Below are 13775 nucleotides of genomic sequence, written 5' to 3' on the forward strand. Positions count from 1 at the left end.
AGTTGTAATACAAATAAATAATATAACAATTAATAAATAGCAATATAAAAATAAAATTTTGCATACTAGCAACTGTAAGCCTATGTTTGCCCACCCTGTTTTATATATATATATTTGCAAATTTACCAATGACACTGCTAGGATTTTATATATATATATTAGAGGCCCAGTGCACGAAAATTTGTGCACTGGGGGTGGGATCCCTCAGCCTGGCCTGTGCCCTCTCGCAGTCTGGGAGCCCTCGAGGGATGTCCGATTGATGGCTTAGGCCCGCAGGGAGCAGGCCTAAGCCAGCAGTCTGATATCCTTAGTGCTGCTGCAGAGGCAGGTAAGGCTCCTGCCACTGCCACTGCACTTGCCAGCCAGGAGTCCAGCTTCTGGCTGAGCGGCACTTCCCCTGTGGGCGCACACTGACCACCAGAAGTGTCTGCCCCATGGTGGTCAGTGCGTGTCATAGCGACCGGTTGTTCTGCTGTTCGGTTGATTTGCATATTAGCCTTTTATTATATAAGAAAAGCTTTATTGAGATATAATTCACATACTATACAATTACTTTTCTTAAAACATACCATTTAGTGGGTTTTATTCACAGAGTTATACAACCATTACAACAATCACTTTTAGAACATTTTATTTGCCTCAAAAGGAAACCCCATGCACATTAGCAGTCACTCCTTATTTCTTCCTAATTCCACTGTTCCCTTCCCACTAGCTCTTGGCAATGACTAATCTACTTTCTGTCTCTGTAAATTTCCCTGTTCTATATATTTCATATATATGGAATCAAACAATATGGTCTTTAGTGACTTTTTCACTTAGCATGTTTTCAAGGTTTATCTATGTTGTAGTGTATATCAGTAGTTCATATATTTTCATTGTTAAATAATATTCCATTGGGCATATTGCATTTTATTTATCTACTCATCAGTTGATGGACATTTGGATTGTTTCCATTTTTTTCTGTTATCAACAATGCTGTTATGAACATTTGTAAGCCAGTTTTTGTGTAAATGTATGTTTTAATTTCTCTTGGGTATATACCCAGGGATAGGATTGTTGGGTCAAATGGTAACTATGTATTTCATCTTTAAAGAACAACCAAATGATTTTTCAAACTTGCCACATATTTTACATTCTCACCAACAGTATATTAGGATTCCAGGTTTTCCACATCCTTGCCAACACTTGTTATTGTCCATATTTTTTATTATAGCCATCCTAGTACAGTGGTTCTCCACCTTCCTAATGCCGCGACCCTTTAATACAGTTCCTCATGTTGTAGTGACCCCCAACCATAAAATTATTTTTGTTGCTACTTCATAACTGTAATTTTGCTACTGTTATGAATCGTAATGTAAATATCTGATATGCAGGATGTATTTTCATTGTTACAAATTGAACATAATTAAAGCATAGTGATTAATCACAAAAACAATATGTAATTATATATGTGTTTTCTGATGGTCTTAGGCGACCCCTGTGAAAGGGTCGTTCGACCCCCAAAGGGGTTGCGACCCACAGTTTGAGAACCGCTGTCCTAGTAGGAGTGAAGTGGCATGATTTTTTTTTAATGTATAGTTTTAACTTACGGAAAGTTTCACACATTCATAGGAGAGGGAATAATATTATCAGTCCCTATCACCCTCCCATCTTAACGATTATGAATATGTATATGGTCAATCTTATTTTATATATACTCTCTACCTTCTCTTTTATGACCCATCAGTATTTAAATGAAATTCTAGACATACTATTATTATTTTATAGACTTAGTGTTTATATTTACTCATACATTTATCAAAGTATTTGCTCACCATTCCCTTCTACAGCCTGTCTAGAAGCATTTTTCTTCTGCCTAATATATTATAGTACCCTTTAGAAATCTTAGAAGTAAAATTTTTGGTCTTGTTTGTTTGAAAATGTTTCTAATCTGCATTTTTAGAAAATTAGTGCAGAACTTGAGTTGAAAGTTACTCTTTCTGAGCATTTTGAAGATATTATTTCAGTGTCTTTTAGCTGCCACTGTTGCTGTTGAAGAAGAAATAGGAAGTCTAATTTCTGTTTCTTTGTAGATAATCTTATCAACTACTTTTTCTTTGGTATTCTGCAGTTTTATCATGATATGACAAATAAAAGTGTCATAAGTAACTGAATGATAGTAATTTTGAGTTATTAGTTTTAAATTTCTTGTTATTCTACTTTTAAATTGTGATTAGTGTTCTGTAAACAGTTAAATACATAAGGTAATGCTTGCTCTTTAAAAAGATGCTATGGAGAGTTTTTATGGAGAACATGATTCTTAATTTGTCAGCTTTATAACTTCTCAAGATCATATATATGTAAACAGACATAATGTTTTTTGTATCTTTCTACAGCCCTATTGGAAATAATTATGAAAAATGGAAGCACAGCTGGAAATAGCCCTCATTGCCGAAAACCATCAGGTAGTGCTGATCAAAGCAAGCCTAATTGCACAAAGGACAGCACGTCTGGTAGTGGTGACGGAAAAGGCTACACCAAAGACCAAATAGATGGAGTTCTCAGGTAGGAATAAATATGACTTATATTTCAACTACAGTTGCTGCTAATGTAATTTTTAAATGGTATAACAGCTAAAAAAGTGTTTGAGTTATAATTCAGTAGAACAGACATCAAGAAATTGAACTCTGGGTATGTTACGTTTTATATATATTTTTAAAATATATTTTTATTTATTTCAGAGAGGAAGGGAGAGGGAGAGAAGGATAGAAACATCAATGATGAGAGAGAATCATTGATTGGTTGCCTCCTGCATGCCCCCTACTAGGGATTGAGCCTGAGCACGTGCCCTTGACCAGAATTGAACCCGGGACCCTTCAGTCTGCAGGCCAAAGCTTTATCCACTGAGCCAAACCAACTAGGGCTGTTTTATATTCTTTATAAAAACAGTGTGTAGCCCTAGCCAATTTGGTTCAGTGGCTAGAGCATCAGCCTGCGGACTGAAGGGTCCTAGGTTCAATTCTGGTCAAGGGCATGTACCTCGGTTGCAGGCTCCTCCCCAGCCCAGGCCCTGCCTGATCCGGGCTCATGCAGGAGGCAAGTAATCAATGTGCTTCTCTTAAATCGCTATTTCTCTCGGACTTTCTCTCTTTCACTCTCTCTAAAAATCAATGGAAAAATATCCTTGGGTGAGGATTAAAAATAAATAAATAAATGAAATCAGTCTGTAAACTACCATCTTTGTATTTATAAAGTCAGATTATGCAATACCAACTCTATGGAAGGCTCCATCTATTTTTTTTTTTTTTTAGTACTTCTAGATCATTATTTTTGAACAAAATTATTTCAATTTTTTTACATAGTACAGTATTTAGATAAAATACTGAAAGAGGACAGAAGAATTGTTCTGTCACATATATACCTGAAAGCAGAATTTTATGTGAGAAGAATCAAGGGCAATAGTAACAGCATTTTCAATTTTCCTACTTATGTTAATGAAGTATTGTTGAGTTTCTGTTAGTTGGTTCTATACTCTCTGAAATTGGAGATCAGGTTATCTTTTGAGAGTTATGAGAAAAGAGATGAGATTGAAAGCTTGAGGAGGATGGTAAGCATATGAAATATTTGCAGAGCAGAAAAGAAGAGGGAATGGAAAGATTGTTGGTTAGCATTTGGGACCCAGCTATTTTTGAGACCATGAATTCTTACCTGGAAGAAGTATTAGCTTAGTAGTATACCTACATTAGAAATTGTTTCTCTGGTCAATAGTTTTATTATACCTTTTTTATTAGTAAATTTAATTATTTTTCCCCTATGGGGACTAAATATGATTGAAACATTCTTTAATAGAATCCCTAACTTATTCAAAATACTTCAGTTAATAACTTTATAAGAGTTGATTAGCTCAATCATGGAATACGTATCCTATATAATAAAGAGGTAATATGCAAATTAACCCTCACGCCCTCACAAGATGGCTGCCTACAACCAGGCCGGCAGGGGGGTTAGTGAGGGACGACCAAACAACTGAATAGCAGGCTGCGTGGGGCAACCAGGCCGGCAGGGGGGCTGTGAGGGGTGACCAGGTCAGCAGGGGGACAGTTAGAGGTGACCAGGCCAGTGGGGGGGGTGCATTTGGGGGCTACCAGGCCGGCAGGGACGGCAGTTGGGGGTAATTAGGCTGGCAGGGGGGGCAGTGAGGGGCAACTAGGCTGGTGGGGAAGGAAGTTGGGGGTGACCAGGCCGGCAGGGGGGACAGTAAGGGGTGACCAGGCCGGCAGGCAGGGCAGTTAGGAGTGACCAGGCTGGCAGGGGGAGCAGTTAGGGGCCATCAGGCCGGCATGCAGAGGCAGTGAGGGGCGATCAGGCGTCAGGGGAGGGCAGTTAGGGGTGATCAGGCTGGCACGCAGAGGCAATGAGGGGTGATCAGGCTAGTGGGGGGCAGTTAGGGGGTGACCAGGCAGGCAGGCAGGTGAGCAATTAGGAGCCAGAGGTCCAGGATTGTGAGAGGGATGTCTGACTGCTGGTTTAGGCCTGATCCTGGCCTAAACCAGCAGTCAGACATCCCCCAAGGGGTCCCAGATTGGAGAGGGTGCAGACTGGGCTGAGGGGACCCCCTTCCCCCACCCCCCATGCACAAATTTTGTGCACCGGGCCTCCAGTTATTTATATCATCTTCCAAAGTGTTGCTTTAGTGAGGTAACAGATCACCGGCAAACACTTACATGCTGTATGTTTTTGTTTTTGTTTTACCTATACACAGGGGATTTTTCAGAAGAAAGCCATGTTATCTTGTTGTTAGCACGATTATGCAAACAAGTTGCTCAGTGACAATTTGGCTCAATGGGAGAAGCCATGCAATAATGCTGCATTCATTACATAAGTAAGACTAGCTTACAGTAAGATGGAAGAAAAAGGGTATAACTTTGTAAAAGTAACGTTCTGTGAAAGTAAGCACATTGTTGTCCTTGAGTTGAAATATATTGAAAAATTGAGGAAAAGGTGTCATGGATCTAATATGAAAGATTTTTAAGATCTCATTTTTAAAAACCCATCTATTATTTTAAAATTTACAAGATCAGTGTGAAATCATTAACTGGACTTGCATTATAGTTATCAATTCAAAACACTTCTGTACAGCTATTAAGTAATTTGAATGATGGGCATTTTTATTTCATTAGGATTTGACTTAAATTGTAATTCTTTAAATGAAAAGAAATTATTTTGTTAAACTTATAAAATAAATAATCCTTTGCCTCCAAGAATAAATGTTTCCTTAAACACTAATAAACATGGATTATATTTAAATAACCAGTTATATAAAAAAAGAATTGAAAGAAGACTCTCCTCCCATGCCCACTATTCTTTTATGCACATAAAGGAAGACATGAAGGCTGAACCAGATATACTTCTCCAATGTTGAGCTCTCAGACAGATCTGTCTGTCTGTGTTGCACAATGATTCCTTTGAGGGTAGTTAATGGGTTACCTCATTCTAATGTATTTTCTTTTTGCTTTCTTTCCTTCTTTCTTTTTAAAATTCCTTGGTGAGGATGGAGAAAAATATTTAAATCTTTCAGTAAGAAGCAAACTGTAAAAAGTGTGACAAATGCATTTTAGCTAGTGAAAAGCATGATGAACAAAAAATATGAATGAAAATAAATATATGAATTTATATATATTTCTCATTCAAGTATGAAAATTAGGTAAATGAGTATATTTGGAGTATTGAAATACGTAGCCTTCAGCTTTCCATTGGTGATTGTAGACTTCATACCTCTATGTTGGTTTCTCAAAGATTTCTCCTCTAATATATGATGAAAAATTTAGTACAAAAAAGATATGGCAGAGCTAGATACAGCTCAGAATTAGTGAAATAATTGATTTTCTTATTTTTTCCTCCTCATTGTGGTAATTCTTTTACCTCTATGACCCATCTCTAGAGGATTGTGAATTCCAACCTAATTTTTTTACACTATTCAGTAACCCTTTCCTAGGCTGCTTTTTTGTATTGTCTAGCCTTTTGTGCTCAGAAATTATCAACAAAACAAATTTAGAGGTTTAATCTGGTACATAATTAAATATCTTGTGCATTCTAACCAAATAGTAATAACTTTAGGATAGTTCAGTGTTTGGTTTACTACTCTTGTTTTCTGCATTCCTGTAGTATGACATATTTTTAGCCTATTCCTTGTTTCATAGTCTATTCTTCTTTATTCCAAATTGAGTTCTGATGCCAACTACATTTGCATTATAGCACATACCACCTTTAGCCTAAAAATTACTTGGATTCTCACCATTTCTCCTTTCAAATTGAATCAGTCATCCATCTGTCCATCTATTCATTCAACACACATGGTGAACAAGACACAGTGCCTGCCTTCAAGGGACCTAGTCTAAAAAGAGTGGTCAGACAAGTACACAGGTAGCAGCAGTACAGGGCGGTAATTGCTGGCAGAGGGCTAAGTTCCAAGAGTTTTGAGAGGCTATAAGAGGGTCACCAACCTAGTCTTGAGGATTTTTTGAGAAGAGAAAGAGCCAAGCTGAGGTTGAAGAAGTGTTGGAAACTAAGCAAGACGGGAGGCAGAGAATGCATGTTCTGGGCACCAGAAATGACATTTGAAAATATCTAAGAGGGAAGAAAGTGTGTTTAAACATTGATTGGAAAAGCAAATTCCAAGGAAGGAGATGGTTAGTTACTCTGGAGTCTGAGGAGGTTCCTTTTCTTCTTGATTCTGGATTTCAACAGGATTTTCAAGTTGTACAAACTGATATTTGAATCCTTACTGTGCCTTTCCTAATCACTGTAGCAGGCCTCCCCTTCCATTCCCCACCCCCCTTTGCCACTTTATTTTTCTCTAAATATGTATTACCATGTGACGTACTTTATATTTTATTTGTATATCTGTTCATTGCTTGGTCCTGTCCCAATTGTAAATTGAATGTGAGCTGGGATTTTTTGGATTGTTTTATTCCCCACTATAGCCTCTGAAACAGCATTTAGCAGAAAGTAGATGTTCAGTACGTTTTTGTTGAAGAAATAAGTCCTGGTTTCTTCCCATCTATTACTTGGTTATATGACTTTTGGCAATTTACTTAACCTCTCAAAGCCTTGATTTCCTCATTGGTTAATTAGGAATAATATCTGCCTAATGAGGAGTAAATGAGATAATTTGTGTAAAATAATCAACATAATAAGATTCTACAATTCTCTATGTGAAAAGTTAGTGGACCAGATATAGTTTGTAATTTGAATCATTCATATTTAGAAAGGTAATAAGAAGTATGCATTGTACGTTACATAACTGGTAAGCAGCTCGGACCCTAATGGGAACATTTCTGCAATAAAACATACAACTATTCACTTAAATGGGATATATGAAGACTGTGTAGCAGTTTCACATTTGTTCGGGTCAAATTTTACCTTTCAGAGTTCAAGTCAGGTTTTTGCAACCAGATTATTTATAGAATAATTTAATGTTTTTCAGAGCTTAATGGATATTAGAACATGGATATTCTTAATGGATATTAGACCATGGATATTGCTTTTAAAGCAATTTTACTACACTCTTTTTAGAAGCCTGTGCCGGACACACAGTAGTGTTCTATAAATGTTCCCTTCCCCTTTTTTCTATTGCATAGTTTCTAATATTCAGGAAAGTGAGTCTCTTCTATGGTAGGATCGTTCTCTGTTTTGTTCACTAATATATCTCAAGTGCCTGAACACTATCTGGGACATAGTTGGTATTCAATAAATATTATTGACCAAATAAAGAAAATGTCATATTTATTAAATAAAACTGACTTGTGTTAATATTTGTTATCTAAAGTAGAAAAATCCAATTTTAATTATCATTATTATAAAGAAGGATTGGGTATCAGATTTTAATTTGTGTGTTATGGAAAATTTTTTATAATTTTATATAAGGTCTTCTCTCTTTTTTTTCCCTATTTAATATACCAAATAATAAATGATTTCATTATAAAAGAAGAGCTTTAGGCCCATTTATCCCAGAAATATTTACTGAGAGCCTATCATGTACCAAGCGGTGTGATGATTAATATATTTAGTAGTTTAAAAAAAAGATCAATCCTGTCTCTTTTCTTTGAAAACTTTGAGTCAGTGTTTGAAACACTTTTGCTGCCAGTGAACAATTATGCCTCAGATCTTTTTACCTGTTACTACCTCTGTCATCAAGCCACTTACACATGGAACACATCTAGAGTCATAAAGTCTGCTACAAAAATGTGTACGATGTACCTGGATTTTAGTGAATAAAAATTTTTAGGTTGTGAGAGAATGTTAGGATCCAAAAAAATTAATGTTCTCTGTTCCATTTAGAGTATTTTTTTCCTAATATACTTTAAAGACTCCAGCTTTAAATCAATTACATCTTTAGGGTTATAAACTATGTAAGTACAGTAGGTCCTTGGATAATGATTCATTCAACATTGTTTCATTATAACATTGATGAAATGCTGTAGGAACTTAACTCTTGTGTATGTAAATTAGCCTGTGGTAAAATTTGTTTTGTTACACATAATTTTGCTAAGTCACACAACAACATCAAGTGAGGACTTACTGTAATCTTTAAGAATATGCTTATCACAATGAAAATGGGAGTAACAAACATTTTTGCGTCCCATGATATATTTTATCGTGAGATTTTATCTTTCACCAATGAATTCTCTTTAACATGGCCGAGCTGAATTGACTTGCCTTGACATTTAACCCATAGTGTGCTGTGATTGTTTTTACATGCACTAAACTGTTGCTTTGGTATTTGGTTAGATATACCTTACAGGACAACAAAACTCTTGAGTGTAACATATGCTATTCTTTAGCTACAATGTACTTGTGAGGATTATTGAATTTCTTTATGCTTAAAAGTTGTTCTTATCCTCTGTGCTCTGTCCTTCATCCACATTTGTTATGGATTTTGCTTTACTTCTATGTAGTTGTGATAAATTGCGCCAAGGACATTCTCATGGTCAACTCTTCTTAGACTGGGAAGAGGTTGGAGGAATGGTCTGGTCGAAAAACAGATCAAAGCATTAACCCTTAATAGGATAAGTTATCATTTGATATTGAGGAATCAGTCCACAGACAGTTCTTTATACTCTTCTAATAAATAAAACATTAGAGCTATTACATAAACTTCTTCCTTGAAATTTTCATTATAACACACTCTCTTGTTCACAGCATAAACAAATGTAAAAATTACTATGAAGTACTTGGAGTTACCAAAGATGCTGGTGATGAAGATTTGAAAAAAGCTTATAGAAAGCTTGCTTTGAAGTTTCATCCAGACAAAAACCATGCACCTGGAGCAACAGATGCTTTTAAAAGTAAAGTAAACCCTTTAAAGCAATTTTACCAAGCTCTTTTTAGAAGCCATTTAATGTTTCAGAATATTAAATTCTGCTTTTAGACTGGTGCCTAGAAGCCAGCATAAGCAAGGGTCCTCAAAATCCTTTAAAACTTCCCTAACTTGTTGTTCTAAGAGCCAAACAAATGCAATTTGGTTTCATGGAAGCAACATGCTTTCTAATTTACTGTGCACATCGTATAATGATTATGGATGAGCCTCTAGCATATTACCATCTGGTTCTGAGGGAACTAAAAGGAAAATACAGATTTTGTGAGTTTTTTTAGATATTAGAAACATTAAGGTATTAGAATTGGGAAATTACTTGGAATTGCTATCTGCCCAGTGGTTTTATATTTCTATTAACTCTGGCCAAGTTTTGTATTTTTTATATGTAGTTCTAACTAATGTGACTTTTTTCTTTTTAATAATTAGTTTCATTTCTCTTGCGTACTCTTTATTTGTCTTAATTTATCAATACTATTTTTGTTTTTTTGTCAATTTAGTAAATAAATGTAAAATAACTGATTTTGTAATTTCATATTTTGTTACATAGAACTTACTCATAATAGATAACTTCTAATTCATAGGAAAATGCTTACATTTATGATTGTTCTTATGAATTTGGCATTTATAGAGCCAAGTATAATGCTTGCAGTGAAATAAATGCTGGGATCTTGGAATAATAGGAAGGAGATATTCATTTTTAAAATATTTCTAAAAGATAGAGGACTCAATTGATCTTTTCTACAAAACAGTTTCCAAATAGTTTTATTTCTTAAAGGAAGTTGCCAAGCAAAATATGTTTGGGGATTGTTAATATATTCCAATAAAAACAGCCACCAAAGTGGTTCTAAGTGAAAGTAAAATAATCACCGTACTGAAGCTTCTCTGTGTACTTAATGGTGTCTTAGAGAGTACAGGAAAAATTTCTTTACTCGAAAACACTAATTTAACTTTAGCATATATGGCCCCAAAAGTTAAGGCAAGATTTTCACATTATAAATTAAAATCATTTAATTTTTTTTTTTTTTGCTTTTAAAACATTTAAAAACATAGCGGCAGTGAGTTATTGGCATGTTTGTGATCTGCTAGGTCCGTGGTCGGCAAACTGCGGCTCTTTGGCCCCTTGAGTGTGGCTCTTCCTAAGCCTTAGGAGTACCCTAATTAAGTTAACAACAATGTACCTACCTATATAGTTTAAGTTTAAAAAATTTGGCTCTCAAAAGAAATTTCAATCGTTGTACTGTTGATATTTGGCTCTGTTGACTAATGAGTTTGCCGACCACTGTCTAGGGTGATATCATTCTTCATGTTGAGAATGTTAAGCTGCTTTTTTCTCACATTTCTGCACTGAAGTCATGTTAGCATTATTGGTTTTGGAATAACAATAAGTGGATCTACCAATATTTTTACAGCCTGTGTTGCATTTTGAAGTGTTGAACAGCATTAAATGTCACCCCCGCTACACACCCAGAAGGGGTTTAACAAAGGTGATTGGTTGTACTTTGGTTTAGTATATTTTAGATTTTAATGCTCTCCTTTACAAAACTAGAAAGTTAATATTTATCAACATGCTAAGTTGATTTATCTCTAGAGGGGAGACATTATTCAGTATACAGGAGATTATCTATAAATCAGAATGCCAATTAATCCCAAAGAAGGTCAGAATAGGGAGTTTGTTGATGAGCCCATTTTTTATTGAGTGAAAACTGCATAGAAAACCCAGGTTGTAATCCATAGATGCTTGGTGAGTAAAGGCAGTTAATTAGAAAATATTACATCTAGTGTCATCATACAGAAATGACAAGTTTCATTCATCCAGCACACAGGATCTTTTCATTACCTTTTGGGTCATCTTATTTTAACCAGTCTATCTTAACTTCTGTTTTGGGGATAGCAAGCTGTTTAATCTAAGGAAAACTATAGTTTTTTCTTTTGTATAAAAGGTAAGTATAAGTTGATTGCTCTGTAATTACCAAAACACTTTTTGCAGAACATGAAACCATTTGCTTTTAATTGCCTCTTAGAAAAAGAGGGGGTAATTGGTTTAGGGAATTAAATTAGATAGAACAGATATTTTCATTTGTGTGTTTTGTAAAGCTTTAAAAATAAAAGGTTGCTATCAAGGAGGGTAGAGTAAATGGACTTTCAATTCATGTGGCTGTTTGTTCTTTACAGTTAGGATTGAAAGTTTCTCAGAGCATGGAATAATATACTTATATTTTGAGAGTGACTTTCACAATATGTGTAAGCACACTTTAAAGCAATACTTGACTGAAATACTTCCCTTCTCTCTGACATGGATGTTTTCAAAACAGTAACATTGTCTTCAGAGACTCACAAGTATTTTAGACACTATCTGAATAGTATCTTTGTTTTTCTATGTATACATGAATGTAATAAAAGGGATATGAATTAGCTGTATATGTTTGCTTGGTAAATAAGAATGGATCAGAGATATTGCCTGTGTTAGTTCAATATTTTTAATATCTAGAGTGTATCTCTAAACATAGAGAAGTCAATTCTACTCTTTGGACTAGTTCTTATAGACAGTCCAAGAATATGAAACACCCTCTTACTCAAAGAATTTGTCATTCATAAAGGGGAGTCAAGCCTCATACAGAACATTTGAAATAATAATAATACCTAACATTTGGCAAGCATTTTATAGTTTTTTATTTAATGCTTATTAAATACTAGTGCCCCAGTGCATGATTTCATGCACATTGAAAGGAAATTAATTAGAAGAAATATTTTAATATCACTATTCGCCCTTTCTCTATAATAGAAGGGTCAACAATGACAGATCGAAACACACGCATGAGATTGGTGCCAGCTAGAGCTTTTATATGTATTGCGCATGTGCAAGTCAACTTAGCCTTTTATATATATAGAATAAACATGCTTAATTAGACCTGCTTTCTGATGTAGCTAAACTTTTTCCGGCCTAGTGAAGCACCCCAACTTCTCTTTCAGGTCATTGTCAGCAACAAAGCAGTAAATATCAACATGAAGCAGATTATTATTGTAGATCATGCAGGGAGAACAAAGGGTAAAATAGTTAACTGCATCAGTGTTTGACTATATTCTGCGCAGTGAGAAAACCTGAAGTCATTTTTTAAGGTCCACCATTTCTTACCTCTTTTCAGTTGGGTCAAGTTTCTAAACTTTCTAAATCTCCGTTTTCCGGCTAATGAAAAGAAAATAGGATTCCACCCAGTTTCCTATCTACCTACTCCAGGACTTCTGTGAGGATCAAATGAGATGAGGCACGGGAAAACACTTCATGGACATTTGGTTATAGTGTGAAATGTTTCCACCTGGCTATAAAGCAAGTAATGTTCCTGGGCTGAAGAAACTGCAAGGAGGCTAGTCGCTAAGGAGAGGAAGCTGGGTGTTGCTACATGACCTCATTACCTGGATGGACACTTAGCATATTAGCCTTTTATATATACAGATCTTATGAAATAGTTAGGGGACCAGTGTCATCCTTCTTTCACAAATAAGAAAATTAAGGCTTAGAGAGATTAACTGATTTACCCAGTACCCCAGACTGTATATAATTAAATACCAAAACATAGAATAAAGATATCTGAAGAAAAGTAAGAAAGATAAAATAGCATTATAATCAGAGTAATAAGGGAAGCCTTCATATAAGTGAGAATTAAGAGTTTTCTCAAGATAAATATGATTTATATGGTTAGAGAAGAGAGATGATGGTAGAAACTTGGGTATGAGAATGACACAAGTGATTTAAAAATCAGTGAAACTTTTCATTCTCAACAAAACGGAGATGTGCTTTTCCCTATTCCTCACACTAAAGTACAATTGAATATTATAAAAAACAAACATAAAGCCCTAGCTGGTTTGGCTCAGTGGATAGAGCATCAGCCTGCAGACCAAAGGGTCCTGGGTTCGATTTTGGTCAAGGGCACATGCCCGGGTTGTAGGCTTAATCCCCAGTAGGCGTGCAGGAGGCAGCCGATCAATGATTCTCTCTCATCATTGATGTTTCTCTCTCTCCCTTTCCCTTCTTCTCTGAAATCAATAAAAATATATTTTTTAAAAACACATAAGAAAACTCTGAAAGGTGGAGGAAGGTAGACTGGCTAGAGACCTTGGGATCCAAAGAACAACATGGCAGTAAGTTAGCTGGGTTTTGATTTTGTGTTTTATATAAGACTGGATGCTGGAGAAGCAAACAATCCAGAAACACCTATGAGCACAACAATCCCCAAGAAAAGCTTGATGTCTCTTAGCCAAATGAATAGAAAAGGGTAAACTGGCAAGACAGAAATCTTTTAAGCAATAGCCATTCTCCTGCAGCCAAATACCACAGACAAAAAACTGTGGCCACACCTACACTAACAAAGGCTAGGTAGAGAACCTAGACTGCCACCTTCTTCATGTATAATGAGATTCTCTA

General features: G+C 35.6%; 1 protein-coding gene across 1 annotated transcript in view; it reads left to right on the forward strand.

Annotated features, from left to right (window-relative positions):
• The window catches only part of DNAJB14 (DnaJ (Hsp40) homolog, subfamily B, member 14), a 33014-nt gene that overhangs the window by 5212 nt on the left and 14027 nt on the right, over nucleotides 1–13775 (forward strand). Inside the window, exons 2-3 of the mRNA XM_005857229.2 lie at nucleotides 2376–2544; nucleotides 9181–9326. Coding sequence (XP_005857291.1) covers nucleotides 2393–2544; nucleotides 9181–9326 — 298 coding nt within the window. The 5' untranslated portion in view covers nucleotides 2376–2392. The remainder of the gene's footprint in view (nucleotides 1–2375; nucleotides 2545–9180; nucleotides 9327–13775) is intronic.

The sequence above is a fragment of the Myotis brandtii genome, unplaced genomic scaffold, assembly GCF_000412655.1.
Source record: "Myotis brandtii unplaced genomic scaffold, ASM41265v1 scaffold1087, whole genome shotgun sequence".
NCBI classification, from domain to species: Eukaryota; Metazoa; Chordata; class Mammalia; order Chiroptera; family Vespertilionidae; genus Myotis; species Myotis brandtii.